Source organism: Dermacentor albipictus, chromosome 6 (assembly GCF_038994185.2).
Source record: "Dermacentor albipictus isolate Rhodes 1998 colony chromosome 6, USDA_Dalb.pri_finalv2, whole genome shotgun sequence".
Classification (NCBI taxonomy): domain Eukaryota; kingdom Metazoa; phylum Arthropoda; class Arachnida; order Ixodida; family Ixodidae; genus Dermacentor; species Dermacentor albipictus.
The window spans coordinates 8,937,977-8,952,918 of record NC_091826.1 but is presented as its reverse complement, the minus strand read 5'-3'; the positions used below and the strand labels follow the sequence as shown (position 1 = coordinate 8,952,918).

At 49.6% G+C, this 14,942-nt stretch overlaps 1 protein-coding gene across 2 annotated transcripts in view; it reads right to left on the bottom strand.

The window, feature by feature from the left end:
• LOC135896443 (nuclear pore complex protein Nup153-like) overlaps positions 1 to 14,942 on the bottom strand; it is a 139,550-nt gene that overhangs the window by 44,654 nt on the left and 79,954 nt on the right. For both annotated transcript variants that reach the window (XM_065424816.2, XM_065424817.1), the window contains exons 10-11: positions 2,120 to 2,195; positions 1,734 to 1,892 (exon numbers count right to left, since the gene is read on the bottom strand). In XM_065424816.2, coding sequence (XP_065280888.1) covers positions 1,734 to 1,892; positions 2,120 to 2,195 — 235 coding nt within the window. The remainder of the gene's footprint in view (positions 1 to 1,733; positions 1,893 to 2,119; positions 2,196 to 14,942) is intronic.

Below are 14,942 nucleotides of genomic sequence, written 5' to 3'. Positions count from 1 at the left end.
TTCTTTAATTGTTAAGTGTAAAAAAAAGTTCCTTTTTAGAGTCAGCTCACTTTCAAACTGGCGTTTATAATATTTTTGATACCAAAATGCAAGTTCATCATTTTTCACAAAATCACAAAAATCACAAAAAATTGGTTTACGGGCTCTTGCTAACTGTTGTGCTTCAGTCTACTTAAAATCTTGTGGTAATTGAGGGTGCAGAAGTAGTTCGCGTTTAACTACCGTGCGTCATCGCAATGCTGTGAAGTGCAAGTTTGAGTGCATGACACATAGTTTATGCCGAGTTGTGCAAATTCAGCATGAAGCTTTGTCTACATGCAAACTCACAGAAGAAAAAAAGTTTTTAAAGTGTAATAGTAAAATCACGTGTACATTATCTGCCAAACTTTAATTAAAAAGTGGCTTTGCGACTTGCTGTGAAACCACCTTTAGGGCAAAGAGCAGCTGGCAGAAGGGATGACGTGGAAGATTTGTGTATCTGCAAATGATGACTGCGTTTACAATGGTTTGGCTGTTGTATGCAGTTATTTTTGCGGGCTATATGGGGGAAATCTTTTTTCTTTCCAGGGTGTTGTAATTGGAGGGCGGGGCTTATACAGCGAAAAATACTCAATTTCTTCGGTTCAAAAAAACTCCACATACTGAAATTCAAGCGAACAAGAATTTTGATTAGGATAATATTTAAAAAATTTGAATATTCGTACAAGCCTAGTACCATATTTATTCGAATTTAGGCTGATAGTTTTTTCCAAATAATCATATACAAAACTCTAGCATCGGCTTAGATTAAAAGATTTTTAAAAACGGGCCAGTTTGTAACTTAAAATGATAAATATGGTCCATAGCTAGCGCCATTTAGAAAAATCTGTATCGCAGCCATTACTAGCCGGGCCAGTAGCCAACTGAAGTACAAGAGCGATGTCTTCGCTTTAACCTGTGTCGTATCGGAGTGGGTACTATGGTATCGGCATGCGGCATGGAGTTATCGTAATGGTACACTATAATGCCGCTTTCAAACGAAAAGTTGTGCTAGCCGCAGAGGCATAGTAAGCCAGGCGGGAGTTCAGCATCAATGAGAAAAATGTCTATTGTTGGAAAGGGCAACGGGAGACGCTTTTGTGTGTGCTGCAACGAGAAGATGACAGCGATAAGGAAGATAAGCGCACAATAACAGAGAGGATCTGTTCACAGAGATTGCGCCGTGTTTCGACACGTGCAATGCCGCACTGTCTGCACATGCATGGGTGCGCAGATGCGAGCTTGCGCGTGCCCACAAGAGTTTGTGTGGTCTGGGCTATAGGGACGAGGATAACAGCGGTGACGACGTAGAGTGAGCTCTGCAATTTTATAATAAATGCTGTTATCATTTTGTGAACACTGTATACACTTCTTTTTGTTCAGCCTACATTAGAGATAAGTTTTAAAAAAATGTTTTCTGGCTTCAGACATTCAGGGGTCGGCTTAGAATCGGGGCCGGCCTAGATTCGAGTAAGTACGGTATGTGCCAAAACCATGATCTGATTATAAGGAACGCCATAATTCTGACCATCCGGGGCACTTAAGTCTAAATGCACAAGCATTTTTACATTTCACCATCTCAGACAGGAGTGAACCCGCGACCTTAAGCTCAGTAGCGCATTGCCATAGCCATTAAATACTGCAGTGGGTGCAGGAACTCTCTGCTTTCTCACCATGCCCATTTCAACTTGCAGAAAAAGAACAGTTGCCTGCACCTTTTGTGGAACTGCTGCTGTCCTTGTCGACTTCTACCTTGGAATTCGACGACTCTTTAGTGCCCTCATATCTTTTGGTCTCTGGTCCGACGTCATCCTGCACAGACTTTGCTGGAGGATCCACCCTGATGGCCTCTTTAGGCTTCTCCAGCGCATGACCTGAATAAAATGGTGCATGTAAGCCACAGCAAGAACACAAAAGGCAGCTTCCCAAGTAAGGAACCCCTCACTTGAGACACACATGTAGGCTTTGTTCTGAAAAATCTGTTAAATGCAAAACCCGTTTACAGACTCTGTTGCAATGAAGCAAACTTCCACAGCCCCGCTACTCACATGACTGGAGCTGTTGCATAGGGTTATCACAAAGAAACTGAGCCCAAGCTCACCTGTGTCATTAGACAGTTTATCTTCCTGCTGTTTCTCATTGCCACTTGGCCCCCAAGGCTCAGAGAACTGATACACCTGGACAGGAGAAGGGAAAAAACAAGAACCACACAGCACTTGAGTAACTTCTGCTCAAAAAGAACAAATGGGGTGGCTAGACTTGTCTACAGTAAAACCTCATGACAAAGTAGCACCCGGCACTCAAATATCTTTGTTATATGAGTACATGTTAATATCAACAGAAAAGAAAAAGACTGCTATCAGGCCCATGCAAAATAAATACAAGCATGATGGCTATGAAGAGCCAGCAATGGGTCTCCATGGCTTTTAAGTGCCCGTAGGCAGCCATGCCATATGGCATGAAATAATAATTTACTTGCCTGTACCATGACTGATACACATCCCATGCAATGGGTATGACCATGTGGGACCAGCACATTAGCTACACGGCTGCGATACAATGAAGGTTTTATCTAGATACTGCCTAGACTGTGAGGCCTAAGAACTGCTGCTTCGTCAGGATTAAGCAACTAAAGTTGTGGTTTGGTGCCAAGTTAGCGTGCAGCAACTTCATTCAAAGCTGCTATGTTTGCAGCGTGATCTGCGGCATTCAAAATTTCAGTTGTGATTATTGGTAGTGACAGTGCCATGGGGAAGCTAGAATAATTGCACAGATGCGTTAAAAAGTTGATTAGGAAGTTTGTTTGACATTTCTACTACCAGAATACATATTCCAAGCCACACACACACACATAGAAAGTTGCTGTGCTAGAGACCATTTACACTTGGCCTCTGCAAATGTACCGTATTTACTCGCGTAATGAACCCACCTTTTTTCCAGATAAGTTGACATAAATTTGGGGGGAGGGTTCATTACGCGGGGAAAAAAAATTTAGATATTTTTTAGGTCGAAATTTCATGTCACAATAAAGATAGGAAAATCGCAATCCCAACCTTACCTTTATAGTAAAAACACGTACGCGATGAATGTGAATTAAAAATTCATTTTTATTTTCATGCTGCTGGCTGCTTATGGTCTGTCTCACTCGGGCTCGCTATCTGAATCCACGCTTCCACTCATATCGCTTGCGACTTCGTCGGCGTCGTCGTCTTCCCACAGCGCGTCGTCTTCACTGCCGTCGAGGCTGTTGGAGATGCCAGTCTTTTTGAAGCTGCGGACGACCATCTCGCTGGGAATCACACTCCATGCTTCTAGAATCCATCGACAGAGCATGTCGATGGTGGGCCTTCTAATCTTACCTGCGGGAGTCAGGTCGTGGTTTCCCACGGCCATCCACTCTGTATAGAGCCGGCGCACGTTGTCCTTAAAGGGCTTATTAATGGAAACATCAAGGGGCTGGAGCACTGATGTCAAGCCACCTGGGATGATAGCGAGGTCCGTGCGTAACTCGCTCTTCACATAGCTCAGCCTCTTCACATAGCTCAGAACTTCTTCCTCGACGCGAGGAAACTTGCCCTGCTTCGGCCCGCGAAAGGCCCGGCGATCTTTCTTCGTCGCTCTGAGTTCCTCTTGTTGATTCCTCCAGTAGCGCACACGCACGGGGTCTACACTAAAATGCCGTCCAGCCGCGCGATTGCCATGCTCCAAAGCATGCTCCACGACTTTGAGCTTAAAACCGGCCGTGTAGCTAGCGTTACGCCCCATCGCACAACGTGCAGAAAATGCACAGCACGCACGAAATAATGCAAAGGTCGTAGCGAAGCACTTAAACAGCAACAAAATAGGACTGGCGAAATGGCGACCGACGCTGTCCAAGTGCGTTGTCTTTACTTCGTTCTGCCGCCGCCGCGCATGCATGGCGCTATAAGCAGAGGTTTGCTTTGCATTTAATAGATGGCACTCGGCAACCTGCATCATCATCATCATCATTGTAAAAAAAAAGAATCTAGAGAAGTTTGACAAATTGGTTCGAGAAATACAAAGAAAATAGCCGAGCGTGGTGGAAACTGCCGTCACCCCATTTAAAAGAGGACGCCCCAGTAAAGCCCTTTGCGCATCCACCAACGAATCATGCAAGGTCAATGAACGATCAACGAAAGCGTGCAGTCGACGCCCGCGTCACCCGCGTTCGCGTCGTCGGTGTTCAGCATCGTTGGCTTCAAATGATGTTTATTTTATCACTGCGCGATAAGACAATTTTATGATCGTCGACAGTCGACAGCGCCGGCCAATTGAGCCGAGATAACGCGAACATGCTGAACACCGACCCTGCGGGCGAGTGCGCATTATTTACGCGACGTAAAAAAAAAAAAATCAATTTTCGACGACAAAAGTGGGGGGTGGGTTCATTACGCGAGTGGGTTCATTACGCGAGTAAATACGGTATGTACTGGCCAGCTTTAGGATACGATAGTTTATTTTGACAGAAAGTTAAAAAGGTACAATGCATGGTCACTGTAATAAGCTAAAACCCTTCTGCCATGGAATGAAGTTAAAGGTGACGATATCGCCTGACTGGACTTCAACCCTCCACGCTGCATACAGCAGCCAACAGCATGTGGCTATACTACCTAAATAAATATTTACATACTATACATAGCATGTACACTTATACGCTTATATACACATTAGTGTATATGTACAGGGTGTCCCAGCTAACTTCGACCAAGATTTTGAAAAAACCTATGCGTTCTTGAGAACAAATTGCCTGGATGTTGTTAGCGTTTATCTAAACTTCCAGTACCACTTTTTTGCTCGTCTTTTTATCAGTAATTAGCAGAGGTAAGTTATTTAACTTTTTAAATATAGCATGAAACATTCAGGCGTCAATAGAAAAGTTGTAGAGCTTCACAAATATTGCCCAATCCAGGTACTTCCAACAAGATAGACTTAGCATGGCCATTTTAATTCGGGAAAAACGAAAGCCCGCATAGTTTAAACAATACCACGTGACAGCGCACTAGTATAAGTTCATGGATACACGTTGGAAAGATAAGCTCAATGTGGTGGCGTATGCCGTCGCTGAGAACACGAGCAGTACACTGTCTGTCGGGCCACGCAAAATAGGTCCAAGATAAGGCGTTTTTACTTTCCGGAGCCAGGAACACAGATCACTACGAAAAACAGAAATAGCGGCACCGGTATCAATGAGAGCTGACGCGGGAACACCTTCGACAGTTACAGAAAGCATGTTGGCCGGGTGAACAGGAGGAATTTTTCAAGACCGATAGGAAGGAGTTTCCCCTCCAAAAACTGCAACGTTAGTTTTCCGAGTGCTGGTCGACAAGATGGGAAGTGGGGCGAAGCGGTGATGTAGAGCGCCGGTAAGGCGATGGAGAACGACGTCTGGCCGAGCGGGAATTATGAGGCAGATTGGGAGCAGCTTGAGGAGACGGAGAACGCTGTTGAGGGAACGAGTACAATCCGGGATAATAGGCGTCTGGTCGGCGAGTGCGGTCTCTCTCGTGCTCAGCTTAGCCTCGTCTTTCATCCTGCTGGTGACGGTGGCAGAAGCGGGGTGTATGGCCACGTATCCCACAGTAAAAACTAACCAGACGAGGTGGACGCCACTGAGGGTCGGATGGCGCAGCAAGTGCTCTGGTTCCCATCGAAGCCCAATGGTCATAGGAAATGTCAGTAGGCACGGAGGTCACGGTAGGGGTGGGTAGCGAAGCAACATCCACGTAGGTAGGTTTATGGCACGCTACCAGAGCAAGATGCGTCGTGGGTGTAGTCATCGCTGTCAACTCTTGCTTTACGACCTCGCGCAAGTCTACGGTGGGGGGGGGGGGGGGGGTTGGGGCGCAAACAGCAAGTGGACGCCTTAGGTCTTGTATTTGAAGCTCTTCGCGGATGATGGCGCGGATAAGAGCACGTAGATCAGGAGAATGGGGAACCTGAGGATCGCTGCTGTCATGTTGAAGACGAATAGACTGCAGCTCGTCTAGGCGTTGACATGTGGAAGTTGTCTTGGACAGAAGCCGGATTTTGCACGATTAAGGCATTGAACGCAACAGACACAATGCCTTTTAATATGTGGCGAACGCATTCAGTTTCCATCATGCTAGGGTTTGCATAGCGGCACAGAGCCAAGACATCGTCTATGTATGAGGTGTAAGCCTCTTGTGGAAGTTGAGGCACGTGCCCAGCTTCTATTTGGCGACTTCTGCATGGCCAGACGAAGAAGCGAAGATTTGCTGCAGCTTGGAGGTAATCTTGGGCCAATCCGCAATGTCGGATTCGTGGTTGAAATACCATGTCTTTGCAACACCGTTCAAGTACAATGCGATGTGCCTCTATTTGTCCACTTATTGCAAGAACTCATGCGGTCGTAGTGGTCGATCCAATCGTCGACGCCATCACCGCGGAGTCGCGCTAAGACAGGGGGATTGTGCTGAAGGCTCGTCACAGTCCAAAAGGGTGCCGCAGGTGGGGTCGTCTGTGTTATAGGGTTAGAGGCGCCGGAAGGGCCGGGGTTGGATGTGTCCATCGTTGTAGGGGTAGCCTGGCGCAGGCGACGACCGGAACGTAGCTCTAGGGAAGACAGGAACGCGAGAGGACATCGGGGTCTTGACGTACCTTTACCACTTTATAATACCGAGACCAACCAAGTTGTCCAGCGCTGTTTATTCCCCCCAAAAAAGGCAACGCCCCAGCTCATGCACGAAGAAGTAGAAGAACCACAGGGAAGATGATGATGGCTATGCACAAATGAAAACGACGAAGTACGTTAATAGTGCTTACACTATGTAAAATTCTGAACATAACGCACAACAGAATTTCCTCAGTTTCGAATAACTTTCAATATATAAGCATTAGATTGAACTGTTTGATATATACTATGAAAGACGTACAACAAACGTTTGCAGCTAAAGAATAAGCAAGAGCGACACGAACACAATTAGATATTGTTTAGGCCATCCATTTGCACAGAGAGAGCATAAATTCTGCGGTAGTCGTGGCCGGCTGCTTCTCCACACCGCGGCACTTGCAACCCAGGGCTTTTTGTCTTAATACTTTCATGAGTGCGCCTATTCCCGTCGAGAGTATGTTCTCGGTGGTACAAGTTCGAATTTCTGAGCCTCTCCGAGCGCTTCAGACAGCTAGCACCATTGAGTGGAATAATTAAAGAGAGACTATTTTATCAGTTTCGGACTTGTGTTTCTCTTTTCCACCGCACAGGGATTTTTAAAGCGCCTGCAGAGTCGGGGTGACGAGCGCTCATTGTTTCCGAGATGGGATCTACATCGCACGTGTCCGCCCCACGGAAATGGCGAGTTTCGACGGATTCCGATGCATTCAAGCTCGAAAAGCAGCACAGGCTTGGAAGGTGACTGCGATTCGTCAGACTTCAGTACGGATGCCGAAAGTGCGGCAAACCAGCCCGGAACATCGACAGGTATCCACCGGTGAGTTTAGCTTTCTTCTCGAACAGTGTTATCACCTCGTAAGGGTTTCCAGCGTGTTCTAAAGGTCCCAGTTCTTACCTGCAGGGTGTCAACATTGTTAGGACGGGACCATTTGGCGGCAGCCGCGCAGAGAGTGGAGTTTTGTCCAAGAAGACAGCCGGGAGTGGACCTTGGAATCGCGCTCCGGAGTGCTGCGCAGTGGTTCGTAAGAGCCATCGATTTCTTCCCGTCTTTTTCCCGCCGAAGTCATCAGGAAGATTTGCAACAACACAAATAAGTATGCATGGATGCATATTTTCGAGAAGCCCACATACAGCCAGAGAGATTGATCGTGGAACAAAGTCACTCAAGAGGAGATGCACAAGTTCATTGGACTTCTCGTATACATGGGAATTGTGGAAGTCCCACGCTTGCATTGTTATTGGAGCACACGAAGATTATTCTCAGGGCTTCTTCCACCTACAGTGATGCCAAGGAAACGGTTCAAGGCGTTGCTTGCCTTCCCGACTGTGTCTGATCCAGGGAAAACGACCGTCGCATCCCATGGGAAGCTTCACCGCATATCCTCTCTGCTTCAGCACGTCAACGATTCCTTCGTGCGATTTTTTCAACTGCGTCGGAACCTCCCAGTCGATGAGAGAATGGTCAAATCAAAAGGCCAGTTCGGAATTCACCAGTACATGAGGGATAAAGTGATCAAATGGGGTTACAAATTATAGGATTGGGCAGATTCGGAAAGGGGGTACACTGTTCAGTTTAGCGTCTATACGGGAAAGCATGAAGAACCTAGTGTGCAAGGTTTGGCATTTGATGTTGTGACGTGGCTGTGAGAAAATGATCTTGATCAGGGTTACATAATTTTTTTGGATAATTTCTACACTTCCACACCTTTGTTTATTCATTTACTGGACTGCAAGACACTTGCAGGTGGGACAATGCGGAAAGATTGGCGTGGCTTTCCAAGTGAACTCGGACACACAGCTGGAAAAAAAAGGCAAAAAGAGGGGACATTCGACGGCTGCGGGAGCAGGGTGTTTTGTACCTGCAATGGAAAAACAGGCGGGTGGTGAATGATGTCTACTGCGCACACAGCGAACAAATTCGTCCTTGCAAAGCAAAGAAAGAAAGTCCGGAACACGTGGACAGAAGTGTCCCTGAAGAAGCCGGTGCTGATCAAGAAATACAATGTGAGCATGCTTGGAGTGGATAAATCCGACTAGCTCATCGAATCCTACAACGTTCTTATAAGTCCTTGCGTTGGTGGAAGACACTGTTTTTCTACTGTATCGATATAGCTGTAGTAAAAAGCTTTATAATGTTTGGCGAGCATCATCGGCAGCATCCAGATGTCCCAGAACTATCAAGAAGTTTGCACTTCGACCAGTTTGCCTTCAGGCTAGAACTAATTGACCAGCTGCTGGGATATGATGAGCCACATCTTGCAGACCCCCCAGTCACTCCTATTGTTCCCTGTCGGAGTGCACCTCGAGTTCAACAGTATCAACCACAAAAAATGGAAAGATATAGAAACTGTAAACTGTGCTATGAAGAAAAAAAACGTTGAGCGGAAAACAAATGTTTTCTGCGAAACAAGTGCAGCTAACCTCTGTTTCACTTCATCGAGAAACTGGTTCGCACGGTGGCGCGATAGACCCTAGGTCTAATGTTTTCATGTGTACCTGAAGAGCTTTTGTAGATACAGAGCTAATATCTGCAGGCTGATTTCATATAGCCCTTTTATTGAAAATGTATATTTCTATTTTTTGAAATGTTTTTTTTTAATGCAAAGCAGCATTGATGTTTTTATCTATCTTTCTCGTTCTTGTTGCGATTATTTGTTTTGATAATTTTTGTCATAACATTAATAATAGATATGTTGTTTGAAATTAATACCTTTGGAAAGATAATTTATTCTTCTACAATTTGATACCATACTCTTCAACATGAATCATTTCCTGTGGCAGGAATAAGAAAGCTTTGTCATGTGGGGAAAACGCACTATAGTTCAAGTTTCGCAGGTTATATTATACATATGCTTATCATTTTGTGAGCTGGTTTCGAAGCTTTGGAGAGTTGCCTGCTGGTGTCGATGCTTGCCTTTTTCTAGGCATTTCACAATCCCAATAAGAGAATGAAGCAAGTCACAGCATGATTTGCCCAAAGAAACCTGCTGCATCACACATGTAGTCAGATTTAGGTGCCCATTATAGAAACCCAGGTAGTCAAAACTAATGTGGAGTCCTCCTCTACTGGCATGCCTTATAATCGTGTTTGACACATACACCTTAGATTTTTTACTTCTTTTTAAAGCAAGCTTCTTTTACTTCTTTTTTCAAGCAAGTGTTTCATTTCGTTTTCGGCAGAAAATGAGCCCCGCGGGCACCACGGACAGGCAGCCCTGGCTGATGCCATAGTGCGTGACTGTGAGCACTTCCACGAAAGTTAGCGGCCGAAAGGCGGCTAACTGTCCCAATCTTCGCACCTTTTAACCTATAACCAAAAGTTGCTATGGGGCCCGGTGGGCGGCCCTTTAAAGCCTTTCTTCTTGCGTTCGCTGCAATTAGCAGTGCATTGGCCGAGCAGACCATAAATATGATCGCTTTGGTGCAAACAAGGAAGGAGGGAAGGGAACAAGGGGAGTGCCCTTCCGTCCTTCCTTGTTTGCACCAAAGCGATCATATTTATGGTCTACTCAGCAATATGAACCGACTAGCCTAGCAACGTGTACTTCTGGAGTGCACTGGCTGCATGCACACCTTCACGACTGCTTTGTAGGGATGAGCAAATATTCGGTGCTGTTGAATATTGTGGGAGTCCTTCGGTCTACCGGGGCGCAGTCGCTGCTGTGCCTAAGGCTCCGGACTTATTCGCCATTGCGAGGAAAACCTCTCCCAAATGCCTACCCCTCGACCGCGCGCCGTTTTCCCCGGGCGCCGCGGCCGCGTCCCGTGACGTCATGCTACGCGGCCCTGCGATTGGGTCGTGGGGCGTGACGTAGGGAAGAAGCCCCGACTGGGGACGATCGCCGTGCGCGGGGGAGTCGTGCTGCGACAGGGACGAGCGCCGGTCACGAGAGGCAGGCTGCAAGGTACGTGAGCGACCAGCTATTTGCGTCCCCCCAACGCCCCGGCCTGGGGACGTTCACGTGCTTTGTCAGCTTGCGTAAGTGTGGCTTGCTGAGTGGCTTTGCGTTCCGCCCTTGCGGTAGTCGCAGGTGCTCAGTGCGTCACATTTTGCGTGTCCGAACCGTCGCAGACCATTGTCGGTGACGGGAAGCGCTAGATAGCGTTTGCGAACGCATTTCGGCCCGCGCGCGTAAACCATTGTTCGACGCGGCGTGTACCCCGCCTTCCTCGCCATCGGGAACCGCGGGCGCCGAGTGTATTCCGTGTGTTTGGGTGCAGTCTGGCACATGTTGGCCATTGGGGATCCGAGGAAGAGAGGGAGACCGTCTTCGGGTCCCCACCTATAGAGGAGACTGCGGTAAAAGAGGTTTTCGGCGTTGTACAGCCGGGCGGTGACGAGAGTTCTCCATCAGTGGGGGAAATAGTTGTAAACGAGCCAAAGGGGAGCGTTGTGAATAGATCGACCGGCACTGGTGGTAACTTAACCGTTCATGACTGTGCCTTTAATGAACACGATGTCACCGCGCATGATGTTCTCGCACGGGTGCAGAAGGAGTTAGCTGCAGAAAGACAGCCGCGTACCACGACACCGGAGAACGAGGCCTTTGCAGTATCTCCAAAAGGAAGTAATGGAACCGGCTCTCACTCTGGAGGGACCGCGATTATTTTCAGCCGAGAAGAGCTCCTAAAGGCCCAGCAGGAGGATTCATTTTGCAAGGAAATTGCTGGTAGAGTAGCGGAAACGGAGCGCCGTAACGTTGCGGGTGTTGCAACGAGCGCAGAAGTACCCGGGCCAGCTTTTATTGCTGGTACTTCCGAAGATTCCTACCTGCTGGACCACGATGGGCTCGTGCTTAGATATATCGCTACCGAGGATGAATCAATTAACCCGTTTAAGGTGGTGATACCGAAAAGTCTGAGGCGCGCACTTTTGCACTACGCTCATGATGAACCGCTGGCTGGACACCTCAGTGGCTCCAAGGTCTTTGCAAGACTCAGCCACACTGTCACCTGGCCTGGTATGAAGCGCGACGTTTTCCGTTATTGCCGGACTTGTCACGTCTGTCAGACGGTGAAATCTCGCGGTGGCCGTCCACCGGGTTTAATGAAGCCGATTGACAGTCAGCGGCCTTGGCAGTTTGCTGCCTGCGACTTAATTGGGCCTTTTCGAAAGAGTAAACAGGGCTTTCAGCACCTTTTGGTAGTGGTCGATCACTTTACAAAGTGGGTGGAGCTATTTCCGCTCCGCAAGGTGACGGCTCGGGCAGTGTTGGATAAGCTAATGGAAGTTTTCACACGCTTTGGATTTCCGGAGCGTTTGATTACTGACAATGCGTCTTACTTCACTTCTCGGGTGTTTCGTGAGACGTGTACATCCCTTCAGATCGAGCATCGCCTCACATCGCCCTACCACCCCCAGGCCAACCTCACGGAACGCTTTAATCGTACTGTGAAGTCGATGCTCACGGCCTTTGCCAGGAGCCAGAAGGATTGGGCAGACCACGTGAACGAACTCGCGTTCGCCATTCGGACGGCGCAAAACCGCTCAACAAGTTTCTCCCCCGCTTTCCTCATTTTTGGCCGTGAACTGGCGAATCCGCTAACCATTGTTACGCAGCGCCGAGCAGGGGTTGAGAATGCGCCAGGGGACCTTTCCTCGTACGCAGCGCAGCTTCGCTCCCGGCTTGCCCGCGCTTTCTCTAGAGCAAGGGACAGCTTGGGAGCCGCCCGAGCCCAGCAGAAAGCTCAGTATGACAAGAGTCATCGCGACGTCTGCTTTCAGGTCGGTGACTTGGTGCTTAAACGCATCCACGCTCTTAGTGACGCCAGCAAAGGGTTTTCCGCAGCGTTGGCTCCTAAATGGCTGGGGCCTTACCGAGTGGAGAAACGACTTTCACCACTTGTGTATGACCTGACGGATCCTCAGACGGGGAGAACCAGGGGCCGCGTTCACATTGCCGACTTGAAAGCCTACCATTGCAGGCCAGTCGAGCCGGCGCCGGAGCCCAGCGATCTCGGGTGTTCCGGGGAACAGAGCACGTCCGGTGTTTCCGACCGCTTTCGGCCGTCGCATCGATACCCCCTCAGGCGACGACCACCATTGTGAATTCGCCCTCGCGTTGCCAGACCTTTCTGGTAAAAGAAACGCGTTACTCTTGCTTTCTGCCTCTGCGAGCGAGTGTTTCTTTCCTCTCGGGATTTCCCGCACAGAGGCCAGCGCGCCACGGTTCCAGCCCGCCCTAACTAGATGTCAAAAAGTTTGCCCGTTTGTTCAGTGCTTGTATTTCTTCTTGCTTGAATAATAGGTTTAGCCTTCCTCGTGTGCATAGCCTTGTTTTCAAAGTGCCCCGCTTCTTACCCCGCATCGCCATTGTACGTAGCTGTAGAGGGGCGCTTGGTGCCCTCATTCTTTTGTTGTCTCGTCTTTGAGACTCGCCGCGTAAGTGTCCGGAAAGCGGGGGCGTGCGACCACGGGAGCGTCAGATGAGGGGAAGGTTTGAGACATTGGACGCCTCAGACATTGGTGTTGCCTGCGCCCGAATCCGTTGCAAGCCTTAAGGGCACGTGTCGCGGGTGCTTCGTGTGTGCGCGTGCAAAAGGGGACGAAAACCACGTCCAGCTGGCTTTCACCATCGCTGCTACCCCTCTCGCCTCAGACATTGGTGTTGCCTGCGCCCGAATCCGTTGCAAGCCCCAAGGGCACGTGTCGCGGGTGCCTCGTGTGTGCGCGTGCAAAAGGGGACGAAAACCACGTCCAGCTGGCTTCGCGACCCTCCATCCTGTGCCCCCCCATCTCTGCTCGCTCCTTCTTGAAAACGACTGGCGTCAGCATTTACTACTCCTGCTGGCACTGCTGCTGCCGGTGCCCGGAACTGACTTCCCGCTGTCATTCTGTCTCGACAGTCGCCTTCGTCGGTAGCTTCGAGTTGCAGCGCACTCGCGCTCAAGATGGACAAGCCGTCTGCCCTTGTCGCCCCTAGGAGCCGCCGCCGCAGCCGACGCCGGCGCTGGGTGGCACAGCCAGGCGCTCCAGCCACAAGGAAACTCCCTGCTCCAACGACTGTCCCGCCTGCCACAGCTACGGAGACCAGTCCAAAAACACGGAGTGTGGCCACCTGGACGTGCCAGGAGGGTGTATCGGCACCCCTCTGATACGTCCCCATTCGGTGAAGGCATGGCCCGCGCAGCGCAGAGTGGAGAGGTGCCAGCACCCAGTGCCCTATCCTCATTAGGGGCACACGCTGACTCTAACGGACGCAGCCGCGGACGGCGCCCACCTGCCTGGGGTTCTTTAACTTTTTTTTCAGTGTTTATTTGCGAGTGTGTGTCTCTGTGCGTGTGTGTGTGTGTTCGTCTAGCAGATATTACATTTATTCTGGGGGTATTCCGGGGCAGTGTGCTGTACAGTTTTTCCTTTGAGTTATATGGTTGTGCGCGATTTTCACTGGGTTTGCTGTACGTGTTAAATATCTATGCTATTAGTGTATCTGCCCTGATTACATTGTTCTCGTTTCTTTAATATGTGTTTAAGGGCTGGAACGGAGGCAGGAGGGTAGCCGTCCTTGCAATATCTAATGCTGGCTGATACAGGGGACTTTTCCTTTGTGTTGCATGCCGCCGGCTTATTTCTCAGCTGGTAGGGACATTTAAGGGGAGAGGGATGTGGGAGTCCTTCGGTCTACCGGGGCGCAGTCGCTGCTGTGCCTAAGGCTCCGGACTTATTCGCCATTGCGAGGAAAACCTCTCCCAAATGCCTACCCCTCGACCGCGCGCCGTTTTCCCCGGGCGCCGCGGCCGCGTCCCGTGACGTCATGCTACGCGGCCCTGCGATTGGGTCGTGGGGCGTGACGTAGGGAAGAAGCCCCGACTGGGGACGATCGCCGTGCGCGGGGGAGTCGTGCTGCGACAGGGACGAGCGCCGGTCACGAGAGGCAGGCTGCAAGGTACGTGAGCGACCAGCTATTTGCGTCCCCCAACGCCCCGGCCTGGGGACGTTCACGTGCTTTGTCAGCTTGCGTAAGTGTGGCTTGCTGAGTGGCTTTGCGTTCCGCCCTTGCGGTAGTCACAGGTGCTCAGTGCGTCACATTTTGCGTGTCCGAACCGTCGCAGACCATTGTCGGTGACGGGAAGCGCTAGGTAGCGTTTGCGAACGCATTTCGGCCCGCGCGCGTAAACCATTGTTCGACGCGGCGTGTACCCCGCCTTCCTCGCCATCGGGAACCGCGGGCGCCGAGTGTATTCTGTGTGTTTGGGTGCAGTCTGGCACATGTTGGCCATTGGGGATCAATAAACGCCTTAACTGTCCCGGACGCCGTGTGTTCCTGGGAGA